Source organism: Euprymna scolopes, chromosome 2 (assembly GCF_053919585.1).
Source record: "Euprymna scolopes isolate OS-2025 chromosome 2, ASM5391958v1, whole genome shotgun sequence".
In the NCBI taxonomy this organism is placed as follows: Eukaryota; Metazoa; Mollusca; class Cephalopoda; order Sepiida; family Sepiolidae; genus Euprymna; species Euprymna scolopes.
The window spans coordinates 3,417,505-3,431,216 of record NC_136483.1 but is presented as its reverse complement, the minus strand read 5'-3'; the positions used below and the strand labels follow the sequence as shown (position 1 = coordinate 3,431,216).

Here is a 13,712-nt window from a genome sequence, read left to right as displayed (position 1 = left end):
GTGTCTCAAGTGGCGTTACGGTGAGGAAGAAAAGGAAAAGATATAAAAAGAAGAACGTGTGTAGAAACAAAGGATCACGTTCGATCACGCTTACATAAAAGACATGCATAACCGGAGAATGAAGAATATAGATTCTTTCTTTCGACTTTCGAAACAATGACTTAAATTTCTTTCCCTTCCTTATATTTGTCTCCGTTGCGATGGAGTCTACAACGTGTTGGGTCCCTAACTATTAGCGTGAGTGTAAACATGTTCTATGTTACAGATTCACCATTATCAATATATGTATTCTTTTTTGTATTTTATATTTGAATTCTTTTCTACTTGCCTGAGCATGGTCAGATGGAAATCTGTATTGTATAATAGTTCAGCAAATATTGTTTCCTCAGATAAGCGATCGACTTTAGTTAAAACGTGCATGCGGGGGTTATATCATAGAACAAAATGTATAAAATAAAATAATAAATATATACTAGACTACCCGTAACCCGTTGGGTCAGTATGTTATATTACCTATGGAATTCATGTATGAGTGTGAAACTTATGATGTAAAGAAAATAGTTTTTTTTGACATAACAGAAACATTTCTATGAAAGTATATTAAAATGACAAATCACGAACGGATCACTCAAGCATGAAAAAAAAAATCCTCCTTATTCGTGTAAAGTTACCTATTTTCCCGAATAATCGTTCAAAAATCGAAAATTAAACATGATTTTTCTACGAATCGAACGCCAACGAAATATAAGAATGAAAAACTCATATTGGAATCCTTCAACCAAGTTATAGAAACTATGAATCTAAAAAAAAAAGTAATTAATAAAACCTGAAGCAGAAAAAAAAAATAAAACCTTAATAAATAAAAGAAAATACAAGAAAACTAATATTGAAACAGATAAGTAAATGTGATAACAAATTCACCGTTCTCACACAATTATTTTGTATCTAGAAATGTAAACAAAAAATAAAAAAAGGAAGGAAGGAAGGAAGGAAAAGGGACAGATAGAGAGTAGTAATAGTAATAGTCTTGGCTTTACTACAATTGTTCTTATGTTTCTTAACGGATTAATAATTGTAATAAAGAATAGTTGCAAAACACCCCCACTCTTCCCATGTTAAATAATAATTCCGAAATAATAACGTTAATATTTCAGTGCGCAGGTCAAAATCTGCAAAAGAAGCGATTTATGTTTATTTTTTACGTTGTTATGGGTTAATGTTTATGCGCGCATGCGCAACCTGATGTCATAAACCGGAAAGTGGGTTACATCCCTCGTTACAATGTCATTTGTGTTTTATAATTATATAGATTGTATTGATGAAGGTGAGTCTGCATAACTTATTCCATCATTACATGTTTTACTTTGTTTCAGTTGGTGTTTATCCGTCACACCTCTGCTTTGGATTGTATTCTATAAATTTCCTTTGTATACACACTAACCAATGCTTCAAGCAAACTACATTGAACTCTGACATGCTTTTTAATATGTTCATAATTAATGTTTTAACGTCTTTCTATTGCTTTTCATTTTGTGTCAATATCAGCAATGTTATTTCTCATCTTTTCCTTTGTAGTCATAGCAATTAAAAACAACACAATTAGTTTTGCTCGGAGCCTTTCATATTTTTTGCATAGAATTAATATTAATACAAATCCAATCGACTACATCAAAGTATACATTATTAATAACCAGTCCCCAAATGAGGAGGACTTCATGCAGACCAGATAACTTAAAGTTATCTACCAGTGTTTAGTAAGACTTGCATGAAAATTAAAAGTAGAAAAAATACAGAAAAGTCTTTATGATGCATATGTCTGTCACGAAACGAAGACGATATATTCCAAAAATCAACATAATTTGATCAAGTAGTTTTTTCTGGTAGTTTTTTTACTACTTTTAGTAGTTTTTATTTTCTAGTACTTTTTTATTTTATTTTAAGTAGTTTTAGTAGTTTTTATTTTATTTTTAGTAGTTTTTAGTAGTTTTTCTATTTTCTAGTATTTTCTAGTACTTTTTTATTTTCTTTTTAGTAGTTTTTTATTTTATTTTTAGTAATTTTAGTAGTTTTTATTTTCTAGTACTTTTTTATTTTATTTTTAGTAGTTTTAGTAGTTTTTTATTTTATTTTTAGTAGTTTTAGAAGTTTTTATTTTCTAGTATTTTCTAGTAATTTTTTCTTTTCTTTTTAGTAGTTTTATTACTTTTTTATTTTTTTTAGTAGTTTTAGTAGTTTTTCTATTTTCTAGTAATTTTTTTATTTTCTCTTTAGTAGTTTTAGTAGTTTTTTATTTTCTTTTTAGTAGTTTTAGTAGTTTTTTATTTTCTAGTATTTTCTAGTACTTTTCTATTTTCTTTTTAGTAGTTTTAGTACTTTTTTACTTTCTTTTTAGTAGTTTATGTAGTTTTTCTATTTTCTAGTATTTTCTAGTAATTTTTTATTTTTTTTTTAGTAGTTTTAGTAGTTTATCATTTTCTTTTTAGTAGTTTATGTAGTTTTTCTATTTTCTAGTAATTTTTTATTTTCTGTTTAGTAGTTTTAGTAGTTTTTTTATTTTCTTTTTAGTAGTTTTAGTAGTTTTTCTATTTTCTAGTATTTTCTAGTAATTTTTTATTTTCTTTTTAGTAGTTTTAGTAGTTTTTTATTTTCTAGTAGTTTCTAGTACTTTTTTATTTTATTTTAGTACTTTTTTATTTTATTTTTAGTAGTTTTAGTATTTTTTCTATTTTCTAGTATTTTCTAGTACTTTTTTATTTTTTTAGTAGTTTTAGTAGTTTTTTATTTTCTAGTATTTTCTAGTACTTTTTTATTTTTTTAGTAGTTTTAGTAGTTTTTTATTTTCTTTTTAGTAGTTTTAGTATTTTTTCTATTTTCTAGTATTTTCTAGTAATTTTTATTTTCTTTTTAGTAGTTTTTGTAGTTTTTTATTTTCTAGTATTTTCTAGTACTTTTTTATGTTTTTAGTAGTTTTAGTAGTTTTTTTATTTTCTTTTTAGTAGTTTTAGTAGTTTTTTTCTAGTATTTTCTAGTAATTTTTTATTTTCTTTTTAGTAGTTTTAGTACTTTTTTATTTTCTTTTTAGTAGTTTTAGTAGTTTTTCTATTTTCTTTTTGGTAGTTTTAGTAGTTTTTTATTTTCTAGTATTTTCTTGTAATTTTTTATTTTCTTTTTAGTAGTTTTAGTACTTTTTTATTTTCTTTTTAGTAGTTTTAGTAGTTTTTCTATTTTCTAGTATTTTCTAGTAATTTTTTATTTTCTTTTTAGTAGTTTTAGTAGTTTTTTTATTTTCTTTTTTAAGAAAATCAAATTTTACGACATGCTCGATAGGAGAGAAAACCAACCACCATATTTTTTAAAGTGAAGGTGAAAAAGGGTGGAAAACTCACTTATTTTTTTCAAAGTCTCCCCAATTCGTTCTTCCTAATGCAACTTAATGTTTGTATATATAAATACATTTGTATGTATGTATGTATGTATGTATGTATGTATGTATGTATGTATGTATAAATATATATGTATGCATATATAAATATATTTGCATGTAGCTAACTCAACTAATTCATTCATATGCAAATTATTTCAAATCCTAACACCCACAGCACACCGATTCGAAAGTAAAAAAAGGATTTAAAAGCCAGCGCCCCAGAAGGATAGCTCTCTGGCTTGGTATTACGTGGTAGGGGCATCTCAGGCAAGTAGCATTAAAGTAACCTCTTCTCAAAGCAAGAAGGCAAAGCCTGAGTGGGGAGACCGCCTAGAACTGCACATGACCAGATCGATAGATAGAGTAATAGATAGATAGATAGATAGATAGATAGATAGATAATGATTCAACATCTTAGTCAAGCAGAATATTTCTTCCTCAGATCCAAGGCAAAATTAATTTATCTTATCTTTACTATAAACATATTCATACAAATTACTTTTGCTAACACTTACAATGATGGAGATGTTCATCGGAGCCTTTGATGCCAGAAGATTAGGTTGGATACCAAAGACGCGGAATTTGACTGAAATAAAAAAAAAAAAATAATGTTGATATACAAAACATTTGCCCTTCCTCGTCACCCGTTACACTGTGTTTGGTAGTGATCAGATGGGTAGAAAGATGCATAAAAACACATGCAACAACACATCATGTGGTTATTCATTCGTTCGCTTATAACAAACTGAATTTAGTTTCATTATTTTAATGCTTTGTTGCGGTCGATGCTAATACATCGACGTACAAAATTAAAATGCATAAACGCGTTTGTACGCATATAATCTGCGCATGCACTATCCTGAATAAAAACAAATAATTATATATTGAACCAATCAGAAGACTTAGAATTTATTTGAAATGGTTTTTCTCGGAGCTACCTAAACCCTTTAAAAGTCAGATTTTTCTTCAATAAACCAGCGGAACCCAGTTGATCCGAATCTGCTGATCGGTGTCACTGGACACCCCTCCCCACTGGGCGCTCATCTCTGCAATATTTCTCTCCACTCACAAACATTAACGAACACACAGACACACATCGATTTATTATCGACTGTAAATCCAAATAAACTTATTCATTGAAATATTGCAATCTTTTTCGCTGTACTCCAATTATAATACGAAACCAGATGAACATTAACTCTTATAAACAACTTTCAATGAATTATAAAAAATATACACGAACATTCTATGTTTTTCCTATTGCTGTAAACTTCAGTTTTAAACATATATAATTTTTTTTTTTTTTTTACACAGTGATCATCACTTATCAAGGCCCGGAAGCCACTCAGGGATAAGGGGTATTGCAAGTACATTACGTTAGTGAGGAGATTTGCTGAAATGTTTACTTAAGGGGGCGGTTCATTAGGAATTTGTTAACATTGGACTTGAAGACAACCAAGTTGTAGTCCGGAGGGAAGCAGGCAGACGGAACAGAGTTCCACAGGCGTGCAGTTCTAAGAAAGAAGCTTTGTTCATCGAATCTGCTTTTTGATTTAGGTACAGATATAGAGTGGGGGAAATTTTTCACAGTGGATTCAGCTAGACGGGTGTTTTTCGTGAAAGATTGGCGAGGGGGGACCAGAGATTGGAGTTCAGTCGAGCATCTGCCATGGAAATAACGATAAAACATATATAAATTTGATCATAAAGCCTGCAAATCTTTTCACTGAAAATATTTCTCCGAATCCGGTGCATCCCAAAAATACTTATCCCATTATAAAACACCCTAAAATAAACCCCCCAAAATCGGCGTGAACATATGACTGTCTCCCTAATACTAGTGATCGAAATCCCATAACTTAAATTAGATTCAATAATTTAAAACCGAAGTTCGAGAGTCCCTTAACCCTTTGAGGTCGTGAGGTTTCAGGGCACATACAGGACCTGTTTTTACCAAATGGTCACATATTTTAACACAGGCTGAATGTTGCTTAACTTCGATGATTTGATAGGAACGAGTGTATCAACATGTTTATAACATATATAATAAAGTAAACTTTGATAAATAAATTAAAAAAATTATTTTAATAAACGCAGATAACATCATAGGGTGACCCCCCCACCCTCACTTAAGAAAATTCCCCCAATAAAATTCAAAATCATTTCTTTATTCCAACTATACTTGATTTAAATAAAATCCAGTCGATATCTGCCTTGTCCACCAAGTTTCAATCGTGAATATCTAACAGTCTTTGGTTTTGTGTCGATAAACCGTCATCATAAGTAACCATATTTTTTAATTCCACTCATAATTTTCAATCCTGTCATAATCTTCTTCATCACCCAACTGAAAATTTATTCATTTCATTAACTCTTTTAAACCTATGCAGTTTTAACCGGCTTCCTCCAAAGGAGAAAGTTCCACGGTAGTATGAAATTAACAAGCAGTTCCCAGTTGCTATATCCCATTAAGGGAGATGACGACGTTGGGATTTTGCAACTAATAAAATCCAGTCGATATCTGCCTTGTCCACCAAGTTTCAATCGTGAATATCTAACAGTCTTTGGTTTTGTGTCGATAAACCGTCATCATAAGTAACCATATTTTTTAATTCCACTCATAATTTTCAATCCTGTCATAATCTTCTTCATCACCCAACTGAAAATTTATTCATTTCATTAACTCTTTTAAACCTATGCAGTTTTAACCGGCTTCCTCCAAAGGAGAAAGTTCCACGGTAGTATGAAATTAACAAGCAGTTCCCAGTTGCTATATCCCATTAAGGGAGATGACGACGTTGGGATTTTGCAACTCTTGTGGGGAGGCGTCGACGTTCTCTTACATACAGCGCCTGGAATTCCCAAATTGGTCACCTATCTGATACTAACCAGGCTGAATGTTGCTTGACTTCGGGTATATAACGAGAACCGGCGTGTCAACGTGAGTATAGTGATGCGATATATATCTATATGCAATATATATCTATATGGTGTCGTATAATAATTCTCCAAGTTTCAAATATTAATTTTTTACACTTGGTCATTTTTACTTTTCAAAAAATATTGTTTCGTATTGCGACGAACAAATCTACAAAATTATGTTATTGCTGTATATTTAGCCATGTACTCTTCAGATGTTTACCTTAAAAAGCTTTATATATATATATATATATATATATATATATATATATATATATATATATAGTAAGCTATGAAAATATATATGGTAATTAAGCTACACAAATATTCCGCGTTTCATTCTCAAGAAAATTCATCAGGCTTATATGCCGTATATGTTTTCATAACTTACTACCTAGCTCCACCTATGTATTGAGCACTATTGAAGTAAATACTAAAAATGTATGCATAAAATTATATCTTCGTATATTAATTTACGCGATTAAATGAAGTAGTAAAACACACACACATTATATATATATGTATATATATATATATATAAAGAGAGAGAGAGAGAGAGAGAGAGAGAGAGAGAGAGAGAGAGAGAGAAGGATGGGGAGGAGAGATATAACTTACCGCTATCGGAGGGTTTGTACAGTGGTTTGTCAGTCTGTATAATAATGCTGTGCTTCTTTGAATCCGATTTTCTATGGCTGACGTAAATGTATGCATTATCTGAGAAGTTCAGAGCACCAGTACCATTGACCTCAACAAGATAATTGTTGTTCAGAAGAAATGGAAGCGGCTGAAAAACAAAAAAAAAAGCAGGTTTGTTAAACACGTGGTTCGCGACTCACTTTGGGATATTATTTTTGCCTTTAGTTTTTTTAAAAATCATCTTCAACGATAATACCGAGGCGGTGGGTAAATGGTAAACAACACGGACTGACAGTTTGGATATGCCAAGTTCGAACCCAGTTCATTCCACAGAAACGCTTTCACTTAACGACGTTAGCAACCTTCACGTGGTCGCTCCAGTAAGTACCCTTCTAGAAAGAATTCTTAATAGAAAGATATCGGCTGTTAGGTTTTTGTTGGAATTTTTTAGATAGTATGAATTGGTCTATGCCTACAATTAACCATTCGGTCAGATCTGATACTATAGAGGACGTTTCCTTTTTAAACATGGAGTGCAGAGGTAAATCAGATATGAATCTACGGAAGCTATCCCAGTCTGCCATAGAGTATCGATATACAGTACGGTGGAGGGGTACGTCTGGGGACTTATTACATTTCGTTTTTATCTTAACTGATACGACGGAGTGATTGGAGGATCCTAGAGGAGAATGAACGAAACATGAACATAGCTCAGGGGAAGTTGAGAGAAAAAGGTCTAGGAGGCTTGCATATTGACTGGGTGTATCGGGCACACGGGTGGGTTCGCGAACAATGTGAGTGAGGTCATAAGCAATGGCAAAATCATGACAAAACCTCCCCTCATCATCTGTCTTATTTGAATGGGTCAGCCATTCCACGTGATGGACGTTGAAGTCACCACAGATGTGGATGTTACCCGAGGGATGTGAAGGCAGTATGTGGTCTATTTTCTCAGATATGCTCTTAAAGATAGTAACTCCGCTGTTGTGGGGCCTATAGAGGGCAAATATAAATGCAGTGGTGTTAGCAAGTGCAACCCTGAAGCACATATAGGGTAAATTAGGATCTTCTCTAGAGATATCCCTGCCACACGGGAAGCCATCTTTAATGTAGGCATATATTCCATGCCCATGGCGATCTTGGGTGTCAGATTTAGCTGTTAAATTGGAGTATCCATTAATTATGAACTCATCTAGGGAAGTGGTCGGCCCTATTCCAGTTTCGCTTAGAAATAATATGTCGGGTTTCGTCTCCTGTAATTGATCTTAAAAGTACTCAATGTGACACTACAGATTTACATGGCCAGTGATCATCGTCAGGCTTTTTTCATATAAGCCATTTCATCTAAATTAGTGCATCTACTAGTCTCTCCTTCGTTGGATCCAAAAATAAGTCCCCAAACAATATACCCCACACTATCAACCAAGCTCTAACCTTTTTCTTATCGCTCGAATATTGGATCCCCGTGCAAACATATTTTACAAGTATTTAGTTAAATGTTTTTTTGTTTTTTTTTTACACAGTGATCACCACTTATCAAGGCCCGGAAGCCACTCAGGGATAAGGGTTATTGCAAGTACATTACGTTAGTGTGGAGATTTGATGGAGTGTTTACTTAAGGGGGCGGTTCATTAGGAATTTGTTAACATTAGACTTGAAGACATCCAAGTTGTAGTCCAGACGAGAGCCATCCATCACAATTGATGCCAGCTGGGGATCAGAGCGTTGATGATGTAAGGATAGGAGTTTGGTTTTGGATGCATTAAAGGTAACTAGCCACATCTTTCCCCACTGAACCACGCGCTCGAGATCAGAGGAGAGAGAATCAGAGAATCAGTACTCTGATGAACTCGTAGCATTTGTATTTACTTGACTTTAATAGCTCCCATTAACCCAACAAGTATCAACATTCGACCCATTTCCTTGTTGAGGTCCCTAGATGCTGTAATAATAATTTCTTGCTTTGGACTGATAGACTTTGGAATTCCCTTTCTGTGTTCTGCTTCCCTTGATTGTAATGAGATGATGACATTTAAATGTAAAGCGAACAAACGTCTCGCTGCTCAACTCCCTACATAGTGTTCTTATAAATATGCTTCCAAATAGTAGCTTCTTATGTTGAATACGTGTTGTTTGGGTGGTAAGAGTCTTAAAACAAGAAATATGAAATATAAGATTGATATCGTAATGCCTGCGGATGCTGATGTGTTTGCTTAATAAAGTTAACAACATTTTACGGATAATGCCAACATTCGTTTATCGTTCTTTATTGTCTACATTTACTATTTTCTTCTTTATTTACATCATTTATTTATGTCAACCTCCTGTAATGTCATAATGTTATAATATCGTTTTTCTTTTCCCCCATCTCGACGCGGTTTTTTTTTTAATTGTCTTTTCACCTCAAACTATCGGGGACATAATTGCAGGGATACTATGTAGGGAGTTGAGCAATAATATGTCTGTTTACATTACATTTGAACTTCTGCATGTCAGTACAGTTGGGGAAGCAGGAACCCGGGAAGGAGTTCCAAAATCTAGTAGTTCTGAGGAAGAATCTATTAGAGTAGAAGGCTTTCTGGTATCTGGGGATCTCTACTGTGTAGAGGTGGGATTTTGTTGATTGTCGGGTGTGTCGGAGGTATTTAGGTCGAGGGGGTACAAGGGTTTATAGTTTGTCAGAATATATACCATTAAAATACTTGTAAAACAGGTAGAGGAATGCAATATTTTTGTCGGTGGGAGAGAGGATGAGGCCTAGCTGACAGTTCGGGATCTATTAGGTTGGCGATTCTCCTTTGAACCCTGTCTAGGAGTGAAAGATTAGCAGAAGATGCACCAGTCCAAATGTGACAATAATACTCCATGCGCGAATGGTGGCTTTGTAGAGGTACAGGATAAGCATAAGAAACTTTCTAACACGGTAGAAGAAGCCTACCTCCCTCATAGCAGCCGTGGAAATTCCCCCGATATATATCTGTTCCAGCTCATGTTCCCTGTGAACGTGAAACCGAGGAGTTTGAACAAAGTGCTTTCAGGTAATATCCCACCAGCCATAGATAGGTTTTTATAATTATTAAAAGAAAGAAACTTGATCTTGGCAGCATTTAATGTTACCATCCATTTTTGTCCTCATTCCACTACAAACTGGAGGTCTTCCTCAAGGGTTTCTGCCATTGCCTTAGATATGTGTTTATTTGTTTTCCCTTCATGCCTGCCATAGAGTGTGGTGTCCTCCTCAAATATAACCATCTCAGAGACAATTTTATCAGGGAGATCATTCATGAATATCAGGAATAATAAAGATCCAAGGCTTTTTGCTGCCACATGTCTATTTTACCTGGTGTGCGTTTCTTTTCACCGCACGCTGATTACAGCCAACCCATTCTCATCTTCACTTCACACGTTCATTTCTTTTGGCATCGATTTTGTTTCTCTTGACCATATAGTATCCTTTTTTTTCTTCAGACGCAAGCCTGAGCACACTTGCCAATTTGCATATGCGTTCAAATGCTGCTTCTGCTGCTAATACATCTTTTGGCTACTGCTGATATTTTCATATGCGCTCTGTTACACTCTTACTTCCCTTCTTGTATGCTTCTGCTACTACCACTCCCCTATTTTCATCCATCAACCACTTTTTTTTCTACTTTTTCTCTCATTTGACCTTTCACCTCCAAATCGTTGATAAAATTTTTAATCCTTCCTGCAATCCAAACCATAGTTTCAGCCTATGTTTGACTTGTCCACTAAGCTTTACCCACGAGTATTCAAAACTAAAGCTAAGTAGTCGACTAAAGTTAAGAGCGACCTAAACGCTCTCTTTTCATCAGCTAAGATGTAGGGGAGGGCGCTACTCGATTCCCGGCATTACCCCACTAACCCTTGATCATCATTTTATAGGGCTGAAGAATTGTCAAGTACATTTAAAAAAAATATTTGTATGTCTCTGTTGAATAACTAAGATCCCCCACAGTGACGCCAAACTAAAGTCGGTCACAAGGCTGGAAGATCCCCACAGTGACGCCAAACTAAAGTCGGTCACAAGTCTGGAAGATGATTTCAGAGGAGGCTAAACTGTAGGACGTAAAATCTCCAGAGATTGGATCAGTGAGTTTGACCTACATTTCAGAAAAATATATGATTGTAAGGTTGACGTCATCTGGGCCAAAATAAAAAAAGAGATGGCTGACAACAAGAGGCGAGTTAAGCAACCCATTCTTCTCCCCCCTCCACCACGTACGTCATCAAACTTGTCAAAGTGTCATTCGAAAACTGAAAAAGTTATTTTTAATAAACGAAATATTTTTATAATCAGCTATGTGTGTTTTATTATCGCCCACAAATGTATAAATCGAGAAATGACAAATGGAAATTTTTTTAGAAAATAAATTTGACGATCGGCCATAATCTTGACCGAGGATTGAACCCCAGTCTCTTGGCTCAGTAGTAAACAAACTCACCATTATGTCAAGCAATCTTTGTTTTATTGCTATTAAATGAGAAGTTCACGTAGATATTACGTGCAAAATTGTCAATCCTTCTGACACAACCCCGTCTTGACACTACCTTGATTTGAACTGTGAGAGCTATTTTCAGTTCATGATTAGTCTGAAGAATGTTTTGATAGACACCATTTTTGAGATAACATTACAGATAAAAATATAGAGTGTTCAGGTCAGGTGAGTGTGAAGCTCATTCAGTAGCACAATTTATACTGATGAGACAATCAGCAAAATGCTTCTGCATATCACCGACCGAAAATAAAAATGAAGAATGTTAGATATTCATGCTTGAAATTTGGTGGAAAAGTCAAGCATATATTAAAGTTTATTTGTACAAAACGTAGTTGAATTAAAGGAAGGGTTGTAAATTTGATTCATAATTCCATTTAGAAAATTCTATAAATAACCATTCCATAGGTAGTACACATTGTCGTTTCGATCATAGTATAAACAGACTGTAAAGATACTTACCATAGCCAGCATTTTTGTCGATTCTGAAAGGAAGAATTGCACAAAAATGTTTAATCAACAAAATATGCGCCTTCAGATGCAAGTAATTTACATTTTTGAATAATACAAAAAGATCGATAATTTTTTGGTTTTATTTAAATAAAAAAGTTTTTTTCACGGAACGTATATGCAACATACAAATAAAATCAAAACAAAATAAAATATATATACAAAATTACATAAATATTATGTACATACAAAATTATATAAATAAAATTACATAAATATTATGTACATACAAAATTATATAAATAAAATTACATAAATATATATAAAATGTATTAACAAAATTACGAATAAAAACAAACTTTCAATCCTTAATTCTTGATAATGGTTTCGGTTCTAATTGGAAATAATAAGCCGCAATTAACTTAACATGTCTGAGTAATCAGATCAATACTGAATATAATAGACCAATCAGGATGTAACCTGCTGTTGCTTACCACCGGGTCTGAGACATTCGTATCTTCCGAAATACAAAAATAGTGAACATGTCAACACTAAAATTTGTGGCAGAAACACGGTTTTATATATATATATATATATATATATATATATATATATATATATATATATATATATATATATATATATATATAAATTTAAAGGAGATTAGAATAATAGTCTAAAGAGCTAAGTGTATTTTAATGTAATAGTGAAATTATTAGTTTAATTAAAATACAGGAAATGCTCGTTGTAATTTAGATATATAATAAGCTCGATAGTTAAATGTCCTAGAGCTAATTCAATATTAAGTAATGTGATTTATAATTAAAAAAAAAAAAAAAAATTTTTAAATTTAAAAATCAAATTTTAATTAAATTAAAAATCAGTTTCATAAGAAGGAACAGCAACAAAGTCAATTATCTGTACGATCGTTTCGGAAATCCGTGCTTTTTATTTGTGGTATACATGAAGTTATGTAGAACAAATATATATAGTTTTTTTGGTAAGCACGGTCTCCTCATCAGCAAATTTAGGATATCGTACAGATAATTGACTTTGTTGTTGTTCCTTCTTATGAAACTGATTTTTAATTTAATTAAAATTTGATTTTTAAATTAAAAATTTTTTTTTTTAATTTTTAAATTATAAATCACATTACTTAATATGTATATATATATATATATATATATATATATATATATATATATATATATATATATATATATATATATTCGCACATCATACCTTTTGTAAAAGATGGAATCGTCCGATTGTCGCAGACAAGATGCAAGCAAGCAAGGTGCACAGGGTTTTATAATTATATAGATATAGATTTACGTATAAAAGCATAAGAGTGCTTGGTAATCTGTTGCATACTCACCAGACGAGATGTTATCTTCGATGGTCGCAACAACAGTTTTGTTTCGAGTTTCTCGCAATGCGACTTTCACGTGAACGTCGCCGGTTGTGTTGAATATGGAAACACTAATGTTCAGTGTTTCTTCACTGCTTACCTGATCCACTAGATAGACGAGGTATTTACCCCCTTGTTCAACGGGTGGTCTTCTGCAAAGCAAAAAGTAAAAAAAATAAACAAAATAAACAAAATAAACAAAATAAACAAGATGCTCACTCAAGAAGAAATGCTCCTAGACTGATGTCAATTTTATTTTATCTCTTTCTGAGAAAGCAGAAGAAACGTTGCGAGCTTGTCTCTGCTTTATCGTTATTTTCATAGCAAGTGCTTGTCGGAGCTCCAATCTAGGGTCCTC

General features: G+C 32.8%; 1 protein-coding gene across 1 annotated transcript in view; it reads right to left on the bottom strand.

Moving 5' to 3' along the window:
- The window catches only part of LOC145288272 (CD109 antigen-like), a gene marked incomplete at its 5' end in the record, with an annotated part of 117,373 nt that extends 103,874 nt beyond the window's left edge, over window positions 1–13,499 (bottom strand). The window contains 4 exon segments of the mRNA XM_080136312.1: window positions 3,940–4,010; window positions 6,959–7,127; window positions 11,956–11,978; window positions 13,322–13,499. Coding sequence (XP_079992438.1) covers window positions 3,940–4,010; window positions 6,959–7,127; window positions 11,956–11,978; window positions 13,322–13,499 — 441 coding nt within the window.
- Between the last annotated feature and the right edge of the window lie 213 nt (window positions 13,500–13,712).